Source organism: Populus euphratica, unplaced genomic scaffold (genome assembly GCF_000495115.2).
Source record: "Populus euphratica unplaced genomic scaffold, PopEup_1.0 scaffold13.1, whole genome shotgun sequence".
Classification (NCBI taxonomy): domain Eukaryota; kingdom Viridiplantae; phylum Streptophyta; class Magnoliopsida; order Malpighiales; family Salicaceae; genus Populus; species Populus euphratica.
The window spans coordinates 601,792-623,771 of NW_011499872.1; the positions used below are offsets into that span (position 1 = coordinate 601,792).

General features: G+C 34.9%; 4 protein-coding genes across 4 annotated transcripts in view; 3 read left to right on the forward strand and 1 right to left on the reverse strand.

The window, feature by feature from the left end:
- Window positions 1–1,210, forward strand: part of LOC105127666 (ABC transporter B family member 20) — an 8,154-nt gene extending 6,944 nt beyond the window's left edge. The window contains exon 12 of the mRNA XM_011029045.1: window positions 5–1,210. Coding sequence (XP_011027347.1) covers window positions 5–519 — 515 coding nt within the window. The 3' untranslated portion in view covers window positions 520–1,210. The remainder of the gene's footprint in view (window positions 1–4) is intronic.
- A 397-nt stretch (window positions 1,211–1,607) lies between these two features.
- Window positions 1,608–3,723, reverse strand: PNSL1 (PsbP-like protein 2). Its single transcript, XM_011028826.1, has 8 exons — window positions 3,541–3,723; window positions 3,343–3,442; window positions 2,928–3,011; window positions 2,766–2,839; window positions 2,560–2,682; window positions 2,409–2,480; window positions 1,942–2,038; window positions 1,608–1,808 (listed from the first exon to the last, which is right to left on the reverse strand). The coding sequence occupies exons 1-8, from the start codon at window positions 3,592–3,594 to the stop codon at window positions 1,705–1,707; spliced, it is 708 nt and encodes a 235-aa protein (XP_011027128.1). The 5' UTR covers window positions 3,595–3,723; the 3' UTR covers window positions 1,608–1,704.
- Window positions 3,724–6,982: 3,259 nt separating this feature from the next.
- LOC105127499 (aquaporin TIP1-3-like) lies at window positions 6,983–8,590 on the forward strand. The gene is made up of 3 exons (XM_011028827.1): window positions 6,983–7,243; window positions 7,634–7,884; window positions 8,007–8,590. Exons 1-3 carry the CDS (start codon window positions 7,111–7,113, stop codon window positions 8,379–8,381), a joined length of 759 nt encoding a protein of 252 aa, XP_011027129.1. The 5' UTR covers window positions 6,983–7,110; the 3' UTR covers window positions 8,382–8,590.
- A 10,210-nt stretch (window positions 8,591–18,800) lies between these two features.
- Window positions 18,801–21,272, forward strand: PHIP1 (phragmoplastin interacting protein 1). The gene is made up of 4 exons (XM_011028828.1): window positions 18,801–19,366; window positions 19,680–19,851; window positions 20,364–20,410; window positions 20,506–21,272. Exons 1-4 carry the CDS (start codon window positions 18,840–18,842, stop codon window positions 21,053–21,055), a joined length of 1,296 nt encoding a protein of 431 aa, XP_011027130.1. The 5' UTR covers window positions 18,801–18,839; the 3' UTR covers window positions 21,056–21,272.
- Window positions 21,273–21,980: the final 708 nt, after the last annotated feature.

The following is a 21,980-nucleotide window of genomic DNA, read 5'->3' on the forward strand; positions in this document are numbered from 1 at the left end:
CTAGGTCTTGTTCAGCAGGAACCAATTATCTTTTCAACAACTATAAAAGAAAATATTATATATGCCAGGCACAATGCAAGTGAAGCTGAGATGAAAGAGGCTGCTAGAATTGCTAATGCTCACCATTTCATCAGTAGCCTGCCTCATGGTTATGACACCCATGTGGGAATGAGGGGCGTGGACCTTACCCCAGGACAGAAGCAGAGAATTGCAATTGCTCGAGTAGTGCTCAAGAATGCACCCATCTTGTTATTGGATGAAGCCAGCTCATCCATTGAATCTGAATCAAGTCGTGTGGTACAAGAGGCACTAGATACTCTGGTTATGGGAAACAAAACTACCATTCTGATAGCTCATAGAGCGGCAATGATGAGGCATGTTGATAACATTGTGGTTCTAAATGGAGGGCGAATTGTTGAGGAAGGGACCCATAATTCTTTGATGGCAAAGAATGGTTTGTATGTCAGATTGATGCAGCCTCACTTTGGAAAGGGTTTGCGTCAACATCGACTAATTTAAGGTTTGGTTTACACTGTTGAAATTTGTATTTGGTTCTTCTGTATAGTTCTTATCCTGGGCCATCTTAAATTGCCGGAAACATTTATATCTGCCAGGGTGCCTTGAATATTATTTGGTTGGAGTTTCCAGAGTGCACAAGAAGCTAATGAGAATGATGAAGCTTGTAACATTCTTTTGCATGGTGGCAGTGCTAGCTATGTTGTTCAAATGTAGGATCTAGATATAGGGATCTTGGATTTTTGTTGGCTGGTGAGAACATGCTCTTGGGGCTAGATACCATATTCTTTTTGGAGGGAAGCGTTATGTTTTGGTTTTGTTTCCATGATTGATTTGTTCATTAGTAAGAGATCGGGCAGAGGAGATAATTCTAGTCCTAGTGGGGTGTGCTTCTTGGTTTTTGTTCTCCGTCGTTAGTATTTCCCTCCTTGATGAATTTATGCAACTGACTAGCTTGGGTGTGTTTACTGTAAATTTTACAACTGTGAACTTGAAAGTTTAGAATAGGAAAAGGGGTGAGAAAACTTGTTGTAATCTTTGTATATAACCACGTGGTTAGATTGTAATCTGTTTAACTTTTACTGGCATGAATCAACTGGCTGGCTTTTAATCGGTTGTTTGTCAATTAGATAGGCGCCATTGTTATGTTTTTGCAGGAAACCAATACGATGTTTGATGTTTTGTTTTTTCTTTTCTCAGAATGGATGTTTGATGCTGTTTATTATTAGGATGGATATATATCTGATGCTTAGAAACTTAACTATGATAAATTCGATGAGGGATATGTAGGAATTTCACTTTCTGCATTTACCTACTGCTCATTACATCGTAATGAATGTTTTCCCAGGATTGCATGTTTTTCAGATGTCTGACTGATTTGATTCTGAAAACAGCCTGCCCGCCCTGAACCTAGTATTGGACAATTTCATTTTCCACAAGATTTTATATCAGTCATTCGGTGTTCATGTAGGCTGTAGCTTCACCTTTTTCCATGTCAATTGCAGTCACAATAAATATAGGCGCGCACGATAGCATCATCGTCAGTTTTATTGCCAAACCAAGCCAAGGCAAGAGTCAAGCGAAGACCAAGCAAATAAATAAAAGCATTCTTATTCCAAAAATTTGCCAGTCAAGTATATACATGTTACACATGAAAATTTCTCGTTCAACACGAACCAGTATAGCATTTTAGATATCAAGCACCTTGAAAGAGTCTGCCACCACTTTAAGCTGACTGCGATATCTTCTCCACCGTCTTTCATTTGCGCCAACTATCAGAGTGTAAAATCTCCCTGTACAGATATACAACCATTGAACAATCCAGTTTCTGAAAAGCACTTTCATCTATATCTTTTTCCTACGTCTTACACGGTTTCCTTCACTTCTGTCGGCACATGGTAGCAATTCAAGTGATACGATACTTACCATTGGCAATAACTATGGTTGCAAATGAAACACTTGAGTAGTTTGGAGATGTAAGCTCGTACTCGAAGGTGTAGTAGTTTTTTCCCTCTACGGTTTTCTGCATTCAGAAGAAAGCCATCAAAGAGATTCAGTGTGCCAGTAGAGAATGTCTCCACTGACCAAAAGCTGGAACTTTTCTCAAATTAAAATCCATCATCACAAGCTAATTCACATGAAGTTATACACCTCGTTTTCAAGAAAATTTGAAAGTTTCACGTTCATAATTTCTTGCTGCATGTGACTGTCATACTTCACAGAAGAATGACAGGTCATTGATTTTCTTAGCAAAGAGCAACTCAAAATCTTTGGCGCAGGAAGTAGGACATCAGCAAGCATTAAGAGGGTCTAATCATAGCCAGATTTGGAAGGAAGGAAGTATTTTCAGCTAATAGGAATCAATAAACTGAAAGGATAGGCAATGATACAACCTCCTGCATGCTATATATGGTTGGCATTTGATTTGGTGCTGCATACCTGTGCTTCACCAAAAAGTATATAGCCTGACATACGAAAAGCATGTCAAGTACCGTGCTTAGGCTTTAATGACATGAAAAGGGAATGAAATTAAAATCTTTCTACCTCCTCCATTGGACCCAATTCATGAATGTCTTTTTTCTCGGTTGGTATAAATCTCACCCTAACATTCTGCAATTGCTTCGTTCTGTCCTTAAATGCAGAATCATGTCCCCTGAAGTCAAAATCCTAAGAAATGGACAAGAGAAGTTGTTGAGTCTTGGAGAGCTAAACTTCATATTTACACAGTATCATATGATTGCATAACTTACTATCCAGTCTGAGGGGTAATAATATGAATACCCATCTTCAAAGTCCACAAAAGATGTGTAGTTCTTTGGTATCTCTACACAGTGCCACAATTGAGAAAGGTTCAACAAGTCATTTGCACACTAGCCGCTAATAGATAGAGATAACTACCAGTCTATAATTACCTTCAGCAAAAAGGAAATTTGCTGGGACTAAACTTGTCGTTAGCGCTCCAACTCCTAGCAGTAGCAGGCGTCTCTTGCAATTGCCTATATCACATGGATAGCATCGAGCAACATAAGGGGCATGAGTTGGTTATATAGATTACAATAAAATGGCAATATAAGACAAAAGTTTATTCAATAATTGTTCGAAAACCCCATGACAGTGCTCATATATTAGGAAGATAACTCGTAGATGATTTGCGTAGTTCAAGCAAAATATCCTAATCCTGGGAGGTGAAGTCAAATCCATCAGTGATTATGTGTATTCCAGTGGACAGCAAACACGATTCCCGTGTTGAGACGGTGTCTGACTCTACACACTCTACCATGGTACTGGCAGTGAATTTGAAGAGAATACATTAAAAAGGTATCTTACTTTCTTCATTGACGGTTGCCTCCACCGTGCATGTTACAGAGTTATTGCCAGAAAATGCTGCTACTCTAGGCAATATTTCATTTGAACCAGGGACACTTAACTGGAAAGAGGGAGAGATAAAATATACAAGAATTAGCTTTCACAACAAAGATGTGAGAGGAAGATGAACCGTAATGTGAGGAGAAAATTGACACTGACCTTTTGGGATAAGGTAGTGGAAGCCCAACTCAATGAGAGTGAAAATATTGCCATTGTTGACTACAAGAAGCGGCGGCTCTAGCCTCTCATAAGGTGATAAATACTGGATAGTGTGGTTTGGCTCTTGATGTGATATGCAGCCTGTGGTCATGCAGAGGCTATAGTTTCCCTCTCTGTTTTTTTTTTTTTTTTTTTGGTATTTATCCCTTTTGGATTTGGATTAAAATAATGAATGGATATTGGATAGTACAGGTACCGAATGGATTATGTGTTTGGGCTTTAGTCTATTGGATTAATACAATTCAAAGGCCTTATGACCATGGACCGACATGAGAGGTTCTTTGACAAGGCCACGGCCATTGCATATTTTTTAGATCATGAAGAAAGAGGAGGAATTTAATGGGCTTACTAATGGCCTTACCTTCACCGACATTGCCATTTATCTTGCTGGGTTTCGAAAAATTTGCTTTGAAGACATATAGAGCTGGTCACTTTAAGCATAATGATTTTTTTTTCCACTGTTTTGAGAAGTAATGCTCTAGTGAAGACTGTAATTACAAGCTAGCTATAAAAATATTTTTAAGCCAACTTCCACCTGCTAGCGGAGCAGTAGATTTTTCTAAGGGCCTGGATTAGGAAATTTCTTCTTGAGGGGCTAAAGTTTAATGTTTTTTCTAGTTTTAGGGTTAAAACTATAAATTGCCAGAGGGGTGGGGGGGAAATTATTGCATTTAGCCCGCTTTGTGTATGAATTTGGGCTCACAAGTAGGAGCCCAACCCACAGAAATGTTTGTGACAAAATCCAGTGGAGTTCTTCAGTGGAGAGTTGGTGACAACGGAGAGACGAAGCAGCTAGAAGAACGCAAGAAAGGACGAATCTCAATCATGGCGAGTGATGGGAGATGATGGAGGCGACACATAAATTTTGGGGCATGAAAGAAATGGTCGGTCCAATAATGAGAGTTGATGTTGTCCTTTGCCGGCAGCAAACAAAACATAATTATTTGAATGGTGCTCATAGATTTAATTTATCACATGATAAAAATAATCAATGAGAGTGATATGCAAACAAAATTTCTTGAAGGCTGCCTCTGCTTCTTGACTTCAAAATGGGACCTCGTCACAAGAACAGAAAATAAAGCTTACTAGCCAGATTAAGAGAGGTGGTTTCGGCCCTATGTGGTCTCAGGTTCGAGTCCTTGGTTGCTCATATGATGGCCACTGGAGGCTTACATGGTCGTTAACTTCAGGGCCCGTGGGATTAGTCGTGGTGCGCGCAAACTGGCCCAGACACCCACGTTAATCTAAAAAAAAAAAAAGAGGTGGTTTCGGAACGTATTTGAAATGATGTTCTTTAAAAATTTAGTATTTTTATATTTTTAAAGTACAGATATCAAAAATTATTTTAAAAAATAAAAAATAATTTAATATATTTTAAAAATAAAAAAAAAACTTTAAAAAATAACCACTAAAAAACTCGCAGTCACCGATATATTGCGCCGAGGCTTTTGCATGATGGAAGGGCAAATTTTAAAGGGAAAGTTGTGTCGTCACCTGGCGCCTTCAACGTCCGGCGTGGATAGTTTTTAAAAGTCGGCCAGCTTTAATCCTTTTGAATTGTTTAAATATGAGGCGCTTGGATTATTTAATTAGATGGCAGCCTAAAAGTAAAAACAATGACAAAAGTTCTCCACCACATGTTCACGTAGACGTAGATTATATTGGATTTATATAAATAAGTAGTAATTAATGGATTAACTTATACTATCATATGCCTTTGTCGGCATAAAAATAATATAAATTATATATCAATTCTTATCTGATAACCCTAGCTGGAGCTTTAAGCTATAAATCATAGAGCAGTGATCTCCTTAAAATAAATAAATAAAACCACCCCAAAAGGCAAATAATCAACTCTTTAACAGAAGCATGAAATCAACAAAGCGTAATTCACCACCTCATTGATATTACGATCTCGAGTTACTCAAACTGGATTATTTCTCTTTACAACCCAACGCTTGGATATAGAAATTAGTAAAATAAGAAGTTTGTGCAAGTAATAATCACTCATCGCTATCCAATCAATATTCGCTCTTCAAGCACTGTTCCTCTCAATAATTCTCTCTTACCCTGCTGGGAAATCCAAGCCGTCTCCTCCATCTCCTACTGTGAACAACCACACGGGTTTTCAAACGTGGGTCCTAAGATTTCTGTTCATCCCACTTGCCAGCATCGAAGCTTACAAAAGAAAACCTTACTTAACCCTGTTTGATTTTTAACAGTTATAATTTCGAGTTTTTTTAGATATATACAAAGCTAGTTTGAAAACTCATATTAATTTAAAAAAAAAATATTCTGTAAGTACATAAACGCTACTGAACTAATCAACTCCTGCATCTTGTTCTCTCGGCTCGATCATCAATCATCCGATTCCTCAGACAAAATCTACGAGAGTCAATTATCATGGAGACTCCGAGAGGGGCAGTCCTGCATGGCATTGATCTGCAAGGTTGAGTTATTTGCTTACACGCCTTTTCTTCCGATTGCTCTACAGTGATGGTGCAAATTATTGATGTTGGACCCCTTTTTCCACAGTATACATTATTATTATTTCCACGTGTTAATTACTTTATCAACAGTATAAGTTAGGGATGCTTGGAACCAAAGTGAAAACATAATCATAAGTTTTTTTTTTCAAATATAATTTTAAAAAAAAATACTGGAGGGTTTAAACTATATACTTGGATAGATATAAACATGCATATTTCACGAGGGAAAAACAATTCCATAAAATATGAATTTAGACGTAAATTGTAACTCAAGATTTAACAACAAGATATTTAATTTTTAATATTTTAATATTAATTCGAGATTATTGTGGCCATCCAGATAAAATATAAATAAATAAAAAATTTGTCGATATAGATTCATAACGCTCCCTTTCCACCGATAATACCCAAAAGAATAAAAAATAATAATTCAGAGTCAAGAGATTAAGAACAGTCAGCCTACAGTAATACTGATGGGCCCGAAGAAAAGGTCCCACAAGCCCATCACCTAAAACGACAGACATTTGATTTTGAATATTCAAAGGTCGGTCCACGTCCCAACTCGAAATCTCGCCGTCCAAATCGCGGTAACCACACCACAAGATAATAAGATCTTAGCTAGTGACAAGGCACTAACGTAGGACACCATTAGGCAAGTGGGCCCGCCAGCCACCTCTGTTGGTCGGCTATTCCAGATGTCTCTCCAAGCTACATTCAATCTCCACCACAAACGTGTTACAATCTTATCCACCCAAAAGTCGCCTTCACTAGCTGTAAAGTTACCGTCATTCCGCCAATCAAGTGCCCCTCCCTAGTCGTTCTCCACTCCTCCCTCCTCCATGGTTTTACCGGGTAACCGGTTGGACCAGTTCCTTAGCCGTTATTTCAGGTATATATAAAGGGAAAGTGTCCCTCGAGACTAGCTATTAAAGAAGGAACAGCAACAAGAGAGCTCCTAAAAAATCAAATACAGTGCTTCGTGCTTTCAGCGAAAGTAGAAACTAAGCTCAGATTCAACAAAATGCCTATCAATAGAATAGCATTTGGAACACCTAGAGAGGCAAGCCACCCAGATGCACTTAGGGCTGCATTGGCAGAGTTCATCTCCATGCTTATTTTTGTATTTGCCGGTTCAGGATCTGGCATGGCTTTCAGTAAGATGTCAACTCTAATTATATGTTTTTATTGTTTTGCAATTAACTTTATTTACATATTAATTTGGATTAAAGATCAAATTACACGATGGGTTAATTAAATCATCATTGTTTTGGAATAATTAATATTACGTAAGATTTGTTCATCGAATGACCAGGTGACACTTGGTAATATAATGATACAAACAAAGTAATATTATTATCACCACGTAAGCTGATTTAATTAACTAATGGTTGAAAATTAAAATGGTTTTTTTTTTTTTTTTAATTTCCAAATGAAAAGAGAAATGCATCTCCCCCCATAAGTTGCTCACTTTTGGTAGTGGGATGATAAAGTTATATTTGCTTCCTCATGCTTGCCAAGGACTAAATGGCTTGATATCTTGGCAGACAAGTTGACCGACAATGCTTCGACTACTCCTTCTGGTCTAGTAGCTGCCGCATTGGCCCATGCATTCGCCCTCTTTGTGGCTGTTTCGGTTGGCGCTAACATTTCTGGTGGTCATGTGAATCCGGCTGTGACCTTCGGTGCACTTATGGGCGGAAATATCACACTGTTGAGGAGCATTTTGTATTGGATTGCTCAGTTGCTAGGATCTGTTGTTGCTTGCTTGCTACTTAAATTTGCCACTGGTGGATTGGTAAGAGATTAACTTAAGCATACAAATTTTCTTAACAGCTTAATGCCAACCAAGAATACTTAAACATGTTAGCAGGCCGAAATAGGTTCTGTTACCATTCTAATTTTTTTATTCTACTGCAGGAAACTCCAGCTTTTGGATTATCATCTGGGGTTGGCGCATGGAATGCGCTAGTTTTTGAGATTGTTATGACCTTTGGACTGGTCTACACAGTGTATGCCACAGCAGTGGATCCAAAGAAGGGAAATTTGGGCATTATTGCACCTATTGCAATTGGTTTCATTGTTGGTGCCAACATCCTAGCTGGTGGTGCTTTTGATGGTGCATCCATGAACCCAGCTGTCTCTTTTGGTCCTGCTGTTGTGAGCTGGACTTGGACCAACCACTGGGTTTACTGGCTTGGTCCATTCATCGGTGCTGCCATTGCTGCCCTTGTTTACGATAACATCTTCATTGGCAGTGGTGGACATGAGCCACTTCCCACCACTGATTTCTAAGAACCGCATCATCACTTGCTGAGATACAAGTATCTCTCCCCATATAGATTAAGGAGGCATAAAGTTTGGATTTCTGGTAGTTTTGATGTTGTTGTTTGTATGATTTTTGTTTCCACTTGTTTTATAGAAGTGGATGGTACCCTGTTTAATTGCCTTTTACCCGTTGGATCAATGGAAATGCTTTGTTTTCTATGAAATCATTAATTTAGCATGAAAGTTCTTTCCTTTGATGGCTGACATCCTTGGACAAACTTAATCATATCAGAGAATTGCTTTAGTGAAAAAAAGTTAAGAAACCAATACCAAAACCCAGAAAGTGAAAAACATGACAAATTATAAGAACAGGGCTTTAAGCACGAAACGATGACATCATTCCTTCATATCCTGTACTTCCTCGAATTTATAAGAACATTTACTTTCACGTTGCTGGGTGCTGCGACGTCCAAGTTGTGTCTTCTGTTCTTTGGCTGGTTTGAAGATGCCTAAGTCAAACTTCACAAGCAAATCCCACCTGACGATGCTAGTTAGTGAGCTCAACGGTGGCCACCCTTCCTGTACGTTCTTCCGAGAGGATTTCATCCTCTTGATTTGACTCCTTCAAGATGGAAAATAACATACTGGACCTATGGACACGGTTTGCATTCGTTTCTTATTTATTTAAAATGCGCTATCATCAGGTGTGAGATTGTGGTGGCCTCTGGACTTGTCTACACCTTGTATGCCACAGCAGAGGATCCAAAGAGAGGAAGTTTGGGCATAACTGCACCTATTGCAAGGACTTCATGGATGGTGCCAACATTTTAGCAATCGATGCTTCTGATGGTGCATCAGTGGTTCTACTGGCCTGGTCCATTGATCAGAGCTGCCATAGCTGCCATTGTATGATAACATCTATAGTGGCAGTGGTGGACATGAGTGACTTCCTATTAACGATTTCTAAAGAATTTAAACCACTTGTTGAGATACAAATATCTATCCTCTTTCGGATTAAGGAAGGGTAAAAGTTTGGATTTCTGCTACTTTTGTTATAATAGGCGTTTGCATTCTTCTTATTTCCACTAATTTCATGTCAGTAGGTTAGATTGTTGTCGCTTTTTGAATCCATGGAAGTTTTTCATTTCTTCGCAATCATTTAGCCTGTAAGTTTCTTTCTTTTGCTGGCTAACATACTGGACAAAGTTAATCATAATAAATGGCATATCAAAATGAGCTCAAGTTGAAAAAAAAAAAAAGTAGAAGCCAATAACAGCACCCAGAAAGTGAAACAAGAACTATTATCAATCACTAATATTTACATATAGAAAGCCGGGGGCAGGCTTTAAAGCACCATACCTTCTTCGATGTCAAAACATAACAAATCAGCGCAATTTTCCTTTTCAATTTCTGAACTCTCGAGTAACTGAAACTCTGACAACATAGAGGAAACCATGTCATATAGTGTTGTTCAGACAAACCGGTGCCCTCATTGTTTACAAGAATAAACCTCTGCCTTGTAGATTCTACAGGGCATCATGGACTAAAAATAGGTGGCTAACTTGAAAAGTAGTCTAACAGTGTACATAAATTGTTTTCAGAGCCATATGAACACGTTTGATATACAGTTCCTTCATATCCTGAACTTCCACAAATTTGTAAGTACACTTCCTTTCACATGACAGGGGCGCTACTGCTTCCAAATTGTGAGTACCGTTCTGCTTTGTCTGGTTTGAGCTTACGTGAGTCAAACCTTGCAAGCAAATCCCATCTGATGATGCTAGGATCAGTGCCTCAGTAGTAAAAACCTTTCCTATACGTTCTACGAAGAGTATTTCATCTGCTTGATTTTCAAATCCATCCAATTTAACCAGTTTTAGACTATGAACACTTTTATAATATCGGTGAATGATATGATGTCTGATTGGGTGTCCGTCCATTCATTTGCTAGCCGAATGCATTTATGTCACCTCCTCAGGTTTGATCAAATTGCATATGACATTCATCAGAACTTTACTTGGAATCTTGTGGCTGGCTATCCATTGCATCCGCTTGGATTTCTACAGCTTCCTGTACTGTTATTTGCGGACTTTGAAATTGAAGGCATAATACCATAGCTTAATGGCATAAATCCATGTCTGAACATATGTTTAGGCACTAATTTTGTTGAGAAACAAGCCTCTATTTTGTTGGTGCCCTTTAAAAAAATCCTATAACTTCTTATAAAAATAAATAAATAAATAAAAAATTCATACACTTGAATTAATTTCTCTTAAATGTTTTTCGAATGAACCACACTTCTTCATATACGTCAGGAGTTCATTGATGAGAAGGGCTGGGGAAAGCTGGAACCCAATTCCTACAGTGATGAATATAAGCGCAATTGAAATCCCTGGAGAGTTATACATTTGTGCATTGATAAGACCATTCACTATTTCTTGAAGCTCGATCTCTCCTCCGGACGAACTATATAGCCAAGAGAAACCATGAACTAGAATAGAAGAGCTTGCCCCCACCCATGAGTAAATATTTCGTAATAGCCTCATTAGACTGTACATCTTTCTCGGTATATCCAGATAATGGGTATGGGTATAAACTAAAACATTCTAGAGCTACAAAGATAGTTATTAAATCGTTAGCACTGCATAAAAACATTCTTCCTAGAGTAGCTGTTAATACGAATAAGAGAAACTCTGTTATAGTCATTTCTATACATTCAATATACTCTACGGATAGAGGAATATATAAAGTTGAACATAGTAAAATAAGAAATTGAAAAATTTCATTGAAATTGTTCGTTTGGAAATTTCTCGAAAAGCTAATCATAGGTTCTTCTCTCCATCGGAACAGTAGGGCCATTATACTCATTGCTAAACTTGTTGAAGAGATGAAATATAACTAAGGCATATCTTTTTTATCAGAGGTTGAATCGATCATCAGAAGAAGAATTAGGTAAAAAATTAGGATACATTCTGGGAAAATAAAACTTCCATCGAAGAGAAGCAAATGAAAGGCTTTCATAAAAATTCTCGTTTTCATTCTGTACATGCCAGATCATGAATTAGTAACCGCATCCAATCTCCAAAAAAATCCCAATTGTTTCAAACTTTTTTTTTTTTGAAATGGAATATTTATGGAATCCCTATAAATAGGATCAAACCTTATTCCATGATATTTACCTCTTTCTTATTCTTAAACAAGTCTTTGAGAGGGCTTAGCTTAATTGATCCATTATTTATGTTTCATCTTTTGTTTTCTTTTTGTTTGTTTCGAGAAATTTCACATTTTCAAAGCACAGCTTTTGGGCTCCCTTTCAATTTGGTAAATTGAAATAATAATAATAAAAAAAAGAGTACACATAAGAGAAGCATCCCACAGTAATTGGCTTGACTTTAGTTTGTGGGACTTAGTATCATCCCTCTTGCTCTTTAATTAAAATGTTTTTCTACATGTACAAATGCTAACAAGAAATTTTATATTATTTATTAACAACAATTAAGCTATATATATATATATTGTTACTAGTTTTTCTTGTTCATGCATGTTCATTTAAACAAGAAAAATAATGTCACTTAATTATAACATGATAAGACCTGATCTAGAGAGAAAGTCCTTATTTTCCAGTCCAACAGTGCAATGTGTGAAATAGAGAGGCCGTGTCTATTTCAGACATGGAAACGAACCGAAGCCCCAGAAAGAAAGTAATTAATTGCAGATAATCACGATTAATATTGCTAAATATCAAATATGACTGCGTTTAAATGAACATGAACCAGTGCAATATTTGACCTAAAGACGAAGTGAAATTATTCTAATTCTAGGGCCCGGCGGCCCGGCATGGAACATTGTATTATTGGCAAAAAGGTTGCATCAACCGAGATTGTTTAACATTATGAGAGCTGTTATAGAGAGCTGCTCAAAATAATCATTCAGCTTGGTCAAATCAGGTGGTGCTTGAACGCCTGGAACTTCCGAAAATGTGTCTCTGCAGTTCCCTGGAGCATCAAAAGCAGCGCTTACATGAATTTTTGCTGTGCCAAGATCATTTTTCTCAAAACTTTGTATTGCAGTAGGAAAATCATCACTGGCAACCGTGTCGTACTCCTCTACGCACACGTCGAGGCATTTCTTCACGGCTTTATCCCTAGACTCTTGAAGCAGTTTGCTTACTGTGGCCAAAGTGCGTTTACTATTTGCCAAGTTAGCCTCTAGCATTATATGAACAAGTCCTTTGACATCAGCAGTAGAGCTTCGCGGGTTTGACTTTAGGGTTTTCACGCAAAGAGCAGGGTACCTGGTTTTCTGGCAAGTTTCTTGTATAAGATCGGCCCCTACCAGCGTGGTAGGTTGATGCAAGAAATTGACAAGAAGGAAAAGGGGAAGCCAGGCAAGAAAATTCATTGTTTTCTTTCTCCCTTCTACCAACAATAAATTAAAAGTGCAGATGTATGATGGCAAATCCCTAGCCCTTTATAACAGCATTATTGAAAACTGGCTAATTATTTCGAGATCTAAATTAAAAATCGTTGAATATCTTTTCCCGAAGATTTTTAAGCTGTAAATAGCATTGAATTTATGGGGCTTTGATTCTAATTCATGGCAAATCCGTTTCAGTTTCCATGTTTAGATTACAATTAATTTGTTTGATTTTTTAAAAAAATTTGTTTCCCAGTTAAACCAACTGAGAACATAAAAAGTTGATTTGGGTGAGGTGTAAATATTCCATTTATTTCGTGGAAATAATAGGAAAGAGTTATTTCAACATTTTATTGTTTATTTTCGCAATACAGTACCTAAATGAAACTCATTAGTCATTTTCAGGACTTTTAAAATTAACTATCATGATAAATATCTTTTTGAGCAAAATTTATTATGAAATAAACGATTTACCAGTGTATAAATTTATTATGAAATAAACGAATTTATTATGATAAAATTCCAATCATCCCGAATATATATTAAAACTTTTTTTTTTAATGACGATGGATTGGAACTTATTGTAACCACACAAAATATCAATCATTTTATACTTATCTATTTAAATTTAGACGGATATTGTAGTCGATTGATAATTATATTAAAGTTCATGTTATTTAAGTGATTTAGAGAAATGAAAATAATGTATTAAAAATAAAAAATAAAAATCATATAGACTTTAATAATTAAGTGATTTTCGATGGTGCATATGATGGAATATAGTATATCCGCATCATGAATTGGAAAATATCTGTAGTAAACACACACACACACTCCATGTATATTTGCAATTTAGAATCAATTGTATAACACGTTTCAAATATTCTAAATTGAATTTAATTTAATGGTTTTAAAAATATATTATATTTATGATCATTTTAAGTGTCAAAAATTGATTTTTAAATAATATTCAATCTCCAAAAAAATAGTATAAAAGTAAATGGATTGTCGACCTCTCTAATTTACTTACTATAAATAAAAAAAATTATTAAAACTAACCTTTTCAAAATACTTATTTATTAATTTTTTAAGGGACATTTGAAAAAATTAAATGAAGACTACAATGATAATATAACATAGATAACAAAATAAATTAAATTCTATATCTTTTAAGAATTTAAATTTAATTTATCTTTCAATTGAATTTAAAACTAATATTATAATTAAATTTAATTGTAATAAAAAATGGATACCAAACAGCTTATAGAAAACATGGAATTTGATATATAGCAAATCTTGCATTAAAATCACACCCATCATTTTCAGAGAGTTTTTCAATTACAGGAAATTATTTTTCTCTTTTATTTTCAATTTTTCTCGTTTTTTATTTCTTAATTAAAAAGATAAAAAGTATTTATGTATTGAAAAAAATATAAAAATAAAACAAAAAAAATAAAGAAATATTATTTTTATTTTCATAGAAAAATCAAAACCTTAATTCCCAATAGTCATCTTAATATTTGTATTAATGATAAACAAATTATAAAATATTTATTTTATTCTATTAAAATTAAAATTAACAATGAAATAGTTATGTTAAATCTTTTACACACACACACAATTAAAAAACAAATCTATGACCATAAATTCCAATTTCCTCTGCCCCCTTCCTCTCCCTCTCCTCCCTTTTTTTTTTTTTTTTTTCTGTGCTTCTTTCCATATGAATAGCAGAATCATTTTAACAAGGAAACAACAATGAGGCGGATTCAACACCATAAAAGAAGAGAGAGATTTTCGCTGGAGAGTTGACGGAGGAAATTGTCCAAATACATGGCGGATTAGTTCATCCGGGGTGGGGTGGTGGTGTACGGAGCCGGATTCAACGCCACAAAAGGAAAACAAAATGAAAGGAAAGGAAAATCAAGGCAGATTCAGTGGTAGATGATAGATATAGACCCCTTTAACACTAGCTACATTAATATCTTCTAGCATAAAAATAAATATCTAGATGTCATTGATATTGTTTTAATAAAAATGAAATTAAACCTTGCTGTAATTGTTTCAATGTGACCATTAGATACAAAATAATGATATATATAATTGATAAAAATATAATTTGATTCAAAAAAATTTAAAATAATATTTTTAAAAAATACTGAAACAATAACATAAATCAATCTAAATTAATTTTTTAAATTTATGATCCAAGTTATAGAATCATTATAACTTATTATAAAACAAATTGAAATATATTATGAAGTTTAATTTCTAATAAACTCAATATTAAAAAATAAAAAAAACAATTTAAAAATAAAAAAAAAAAAAATTAACCCAAGTTAATTTATTAAATACACCACTCAAATCATAAGACTATAATAACACCATATAAATTAAATTAAAAGTAAAATATAAAGTTTAATTTTTAATCAATTTAATATTGAAGGGATGCAATTGAAAATTTTTAATTAAGAAAAAAAACACAAAAAATAGTTTGAAATAACTGAAGTTAACTTGCCAAACATAAATTAAAATAAAATTTTAATTTTAATTTTCAATAAACTAATTGTTGAAGGATAAAATTAAAATAAAATAAAATAAAATAACTCGATGTTGCTTTTATTAACCCACAAAACTCGTATCCTGAATCATGAAACAAATATAATTGTATAGAAAATAAATCAAAAAAGACAATAAAATTTAATTTATAATAAACTCAATGGTAAAGGTTAAATTGAAAAAGAAAATACCAACAAAAAATAAAAAATAAATTAAATTAAATTAGGCTAATTTATCAAACTCACAACTCATGTGGTAGAACTAAAATACAAATAAAAATAAATTAGAAAACTTAATGTCTAATAAATCAAATATTAAAAAAAATTAGGGGAAAAAAATAAATTAAAAAAAAAAGATAAAAAAAAAACTATGAATAACATTTTGAAAGATGATGCATAATAAAAACATTATTTCTTAGTTTTTGTTAATAATTAATTAACAATTAATAATCTGGGTTTGTGTGGAATCTAATGGTCCCTCAGGCCCCGAACTTAACTACGTACAACAAAATCACAAATGGGCTTTAGGTTGTGGGAGTTTGCTTTCCACTGACAATGTTTACTCACTTTTAAATGTTGTTTGCTGCTTGTTTATCTATTAACAGAATGATGGGCTTGATCCTGGGCTTCGTATTGGGCTTTTTCATGGGTGACTCAAATATTGGGATAGGCTCGATCCTTTTTTTCACGCGAGGGGGCTGCTAAATGCCTTCGCCTTTACCTTCTCTTTAACGTCTTTGCCATATGGCAGTACAATCACTTTCTTTATGACAGTTTTACGTGTAAACGTTTACGTCAGCATTTATGTAAGTTAATATATATATATATTTGGTAATTATATTAATCCGGATAGCTTAAGGCGCCTTAATTAATTTTTTTAAATTCTAAAATTAATTACTCTATAAATTTTTATTAATAATAAGATTTGTAAAACTCGAATTAATTATTTTTAAATAATAAATTTAAAACTTAATTAATAGAATTATACTGCTTAGAGTTGTACTTGAGTGTATTTTAATAAATTTTATAAATTTTAAAATTAATAATTATATTTAATCACCCTAAAATTTATAGAAATTTAACCGGTAACTTTCAAGAATCTAACTTAAAACATGAATAGCTGAGTTACAGCCTTTACATTGTTTAAGTTAATAATTTTTTTTTTTTTAAGTTAATAATTAATATTATGGATTGTGGTTGTTTTTCTGGGTGCGTGCTGTACTGGATTGTAGATGACATGATCGGAGTAAAGGATGAAAGCAGCAACTAGAAATAGATAAAGGATGATGCAGCAGCTGCACCAGAGTTTAATGCAAAGAGGTTTGCCATTACAATCAACAACTGGTTGCATGATGGCGGTGGTTTTCAAGGAGGAGAAGCCCAGTATAGCGCCCTTAAGGAGGCGGCATCAAGACACAACAACATTATGTGAATTTCTTTCCTGATAACTTTGGATTTCATAATTAAGATGCAACTATGCATGCATGTTGTTCATGTGTTACAGAAATGAATATAAATTTCTTTCCTCTTCGGCTCTTCCTCCCACATGATCGAACATAATCACTATCACAGCAGAAGTCAAAAATGAATTTGACAGACCTTCAAGCACAATCATGCATACACAACTGCACCGTGTCACTTGCAGCATATGACCTTCGAAACAGCAACCCGTCACCGATCAAAGCTTACTTGGGAAAATCAACCAATTAGGGAACGTTATACTATTCTGAGTATCAAAACGTAGGACCTAAAGCAACCCTGGAAAAAAGAGTCCAGTACTTGGGTGTGACCACCACATTATCAACACCATCGAGGCTTCAAAGTTCACTGTTGGAAACTTCATTTCAGGGCAACAATGGCCTCTACTCGTGTGAATTTCTCCTTTTCTTTTCCTGATCTCAGTTGCGTTCGAATGAGTGTTAATAAGAAATTAATAGGCAACATTTTAGATATATTACTCAAAAGAATCGACACAAAAACCTAGTAGACTGGAGTCGAGATTTTTTTTTTTTTTTTTTGTCATGGGACAGGGGAGGTACGTGGATAACGTAAGGTTTTATTTTGACTTCTCTAGCTTATGGATTCTTCCAACTCTCCCATATTGTGGAATTGCCCACGCCCATTTGTCTAATTTGAATCAGCCATTTGAATTTACCGAACGCTAGGTTAAATTTCATTTACCATAGGATGTTTAAAGCAGTGTTACCAAATTTATGGATCAGTTCCCTATGTTTTGCCACCCAGATTGTACTTTTTATATATCTAATTTATTTTTATATTTTAAAAGTATTTTATTTTTATTCTATTTTAAATTATTTATTCTATTTTCAAATTATTTTGATTTATTAATATTAAAAATAATTTTTTTGAAATAAAATATTATTTTAATATATTTACAAACAAAAAATTTCTTTAAAAAACAACTATTATTATACTCTTAAATTTATCTATGTCTATAGTATACTGCTTTTAACCTTTCAATTTGGTGACCCATTTTTATCCAGTGGAGAGGGGTAAAGATTAGAGCAGCGGAAAATAAGGAAAAGAAAAGACATGTTTGACGGGGAAAAAAGCCGACAATGATACTAACTAAGGTTGTTGTATTGGACATTATTTTTAAATCTAGGTTTAAGTTAATTTTTTTATTTTAATGAAAATTATAATATATTTGATTAGAAATAATTTTTACTTGAATTAATCTCTTATAAGGTTAAATCAAAAGTTAAGATTTTACAGTTTTGATTTATAGATTCTGATTTACATTATTTCTATTCTTAAAAGATTATTTTAAATCAATTTTTATTAAATATATTTTGAATTTAATTTAGTTTATTATAAACTATTAATAAAAAAATAAAACTTGAATTATAACTCAATTGAAAAAACCAAACACTAACAATTTAGTTTAGGGAGGATAAGTAAAACAAAAAATAAAAAATGGGCCCTTCCTTCTCGTAACCAATTAAGGTGCAAAGTTACAATTTGGACCAACTATTTAATTGTTTATTTTTGACTTTATTTCACATTAATAGAAAAATGCTTGGGGTGGATTCTTATTTTTCTTCATGTTTTGGATTTTATATTATTACCCACTTAGAGTTTTCAAAACGCTATCGTTTTATACTTTGAGAATGAGCTCTTTAATTTTATTTTTTTTGGCTAAAATCATACACAACCTTTATTTTCTACATTTGGTTGAATAAAATACTTTAATTACTTAAAATTGAATCATATTAATGCCTTCTAAGCAAACTTAAGGGTGATATTAATCCAATTTAAAACAACATAATAACCAAATACTCCTTTAATCGAAACAAATTATATGAAGGATGGTATTTTTCCTTCAACCGAAATCGGAGGATTGATTATAACGGTCACGTTATTTCCTTCAACCAAATTTACGAAGTAGAACGACCACTCGAGGCGTCGTTTAGTTTTCGCTTTTAACGGTCACGTTTAAACAGATAAAACTATAAGCCCTCGATTAGGGTTTTTGGGTTCAAAGCGAACAACAATGGTGTTATCAAACAAGAAGCTAAAGCAGAAGCTGAGAACTGTGAAGGCTGAGGCTTTAGTATCCAAAGTGTCTAATGGACCCGAACGAGATAGCAAAAAAGGATCTTTAGGAAACCCAGAGTCGAACTCGCAGCTTCAAGAGCTTCTAGAGGCAGCAAAACAGAGACAAAGATTGTCAAAGAGAGGAAAAAGAAGAAAGGCTCAAGAAAAAAAGAGCCAATTTGGTGATAATGGTGAAGATGACAAGAAAGTTGAAGACATAAGGGAAGGGGGTTTGTTAGTGGGCGAGGACGGTGATGGTGAAAGTAGTGAAAAGAAGATAAAGAGGAAGAAGAGAAAGAGGGAGGAGGGAGAGAGTGAAAAGAAGGGTTTAGAGGAAGATGTAGAAGTGAAGGTGGCAAAGAAGGCGAAAAAGAAGAAGAAGAAGAAGAAGACAAAGAAGAAGACGAAGGCAAAAACTGAGAAGGAGAAGGCAGTTGGTGAGGCAGAAGGGGTTGTAGAGGCGGCAAAAGCGGCCGGAGAAAGGTAATATTTTGAAGCATTCCCCTGTAGTAAAATCGGGTTGTCATTCGTGCTTGTGTTTGATTATTGGTGCCCATTTTCTTCAAATCAGGTTTTTATGTTTTTTCTTTGATTATGGTATTCATAATATGTTTGGTAATGCAATTGATCAATATTTTGGATAATTTTTTAGTTGGGTTTGAAAATAGGCTGTTGTATTAGGAACAGGGATAAACAAATGGTGCTATTTTAGATTGGATTACACTCTCTAACTACCAACATGATGGTTGTTTTGAATGCTAATTCTGTTTCGTTTATATGTCTAATGCTTTTGCAGTAAAATAAGTGAGGATATTGCTGACAAAGTTTATGTCGGAGGCATTCCATACTATTCAACTGAGGATGACATTCGTAGTTTCTTCGAAGGCTGTGGTACCATAACCGAAGTTGATTGTATGACATTTCCTGACAGTGGGAAGTTTAGGGGAATTGCCATCATTAGTTTCAAGGTATCTACAATCATCTAAATTTAAATAACACCTACTTCAGCCTGGTTATCTATTTCATAATACATTTTAATATTAACTTAAATTTGACTCCAATGTCAACAATGTCATTCCTTAAATATTTTTTGCTCTATTCTGTGCTTTTACAAGCTAAGGAATCTGAAATTTTGATGACTGGCTAACCTGTTTCCTAATAAATTAAACAATCGCAGTGAACCACAAATTTTGTCTGGTTAATTGTAGTCTCTGGCCAAATTACAGGAATTTTTCTTCTTAAAACAATAGGAAATGGTGGGTTACTGTGAAGGAAGACACAGCTAAAGATGAAAAATGGATGGAATCAGAGCAATGCTAAGACAACCCCTTGATTAGGCTGAAGGCTGATTCTAGGAAAGGCACCCATGTTAAGATGTACTGAAATGAAGTTCCAATATTTTGAACTTCGAAAACTTGAAACTTTTCTGCTGAACTAACTTGGTTTCCTTTATTGATTCTACTGCAATTCTTCCTTGCAGACTGAAGCTGCTGCCAAACGAGCCTTGGATCTTGATGGATCTGACATGTAAGTAACTTGTAGATACAATGCTACTTAGCTTTCCATTATCAGTATTCACCCATTCCTCTCATCATGCTCATGAAATTTGTAATACTTTTCAGGGGTGGGTTTTATCTGAAAATTCAGCCTTACAAGACAACTAAAGTCAGCAAGGAACCCAATTTTGCACCAGGAATTGTGGAGGGTTACAACAGGATCTATGTTGGAAATTTGTCTTGGGATATAACTGAAGATGACCTGAAGAAATTTTTCTCTGATTGCAAAATATCATCTATACGTTTTGGTATGGACAAGGAAACAGGGGAATTCCGTGGTTATGGCCATGTTGATTTTTCTGACAATGACTCACTGATGAAGGCACTAAAGTTGGACCAGCGGATTGTCTGCGGGAGACCCATCAAGATAAGTTGTGCGGTCCCTAAGAAGGGAGGAAAATTCCAGGGAAACCAAAATCAAATAGTTGAAGAAGCAAAAATTCAATCAACTGCTCTGCCTATGATTCCAAGTGATGAAGTTAATAATGGTGTGCCAAGCATTAGCAGTGGTAAGATTAAGAGGAGGACCTGCTATGAGTGTGGTGAAAAGGGGCATATTTCTACGGCTTGCCCAAAGAAGCTAGCTGCTGATCCAACAGATTCCAATACAAGTTAAATAAGTGGGGATTCTTTTCCCTTTTTTTTTAATTTGTTTTTTTTTCTTATTTACTCAGCTAGGCAAAGAGTTTTACTTACTTAAAAAAAAATAAAATTGTTGGAACTCTTTGACGTCACATCAGTTTGGACGATTCATAGACGCTAGCTGTTACATTTTTGTATTCCAAGTTTATCTGTTAAATCAGTCGAATTGAATGCCCTGGATCATTACTCAATGTTTTTTCGGTATAATTCAATATCAAATTCCGTTGCTCAGTCCAGTGCCGCATGGAAAGTCCTTTCTCTGTTTCTGACTTCCTGAAAGGTAGGAAATAGTTGAATGTGACCTGGTTCAAGAGGAATAGCACAGACCCTTAAGATTGCCGTGGCAGGAAGCATCAGAAACTCCAGCACGATCCCTAATACCCCGGAGGTTGATTTTGTTGATACATGAGCAGTTCTGTGTCTCGTGTTTGAAACTGCAGACAACGTAAATTGTGTTTTTTTTTTCTAGTCTCTGAACGCAGGCTTCTATTTATGCCCAGTCTATAAACCCGATCACAACTCATTGTTTGCGTATTCAAGCTCAACAGGAGTGACCTGCAGCACCTTGCCTTCTGCCCGCTTGGCTTCCTAAATCCCACCAAAATGGTTGGAGCATCCAGATGTTGAACTAGAAACAGGTCTGTCAGGACCATTAACTACTAGGGATGAACTGTAGATATAATAAAACAGCTGTGAGACTGAGGGAAGAGTGACTTGCAAGTCAGGGTATATTTCTTGCTTGGAGCTAGCAGATTCTACAGTCGCCTCCACAGGTCAAGACTTGCGGTTTGGAAATTGTAGTGAACTGTCAAATTTTGCGCCCCTGATTAGCATTTCATGGTTTCACGGGCTAGGCTTTGACTTGTGTTTGTCGAAAATGGGGATTTTGTCTTAACCTT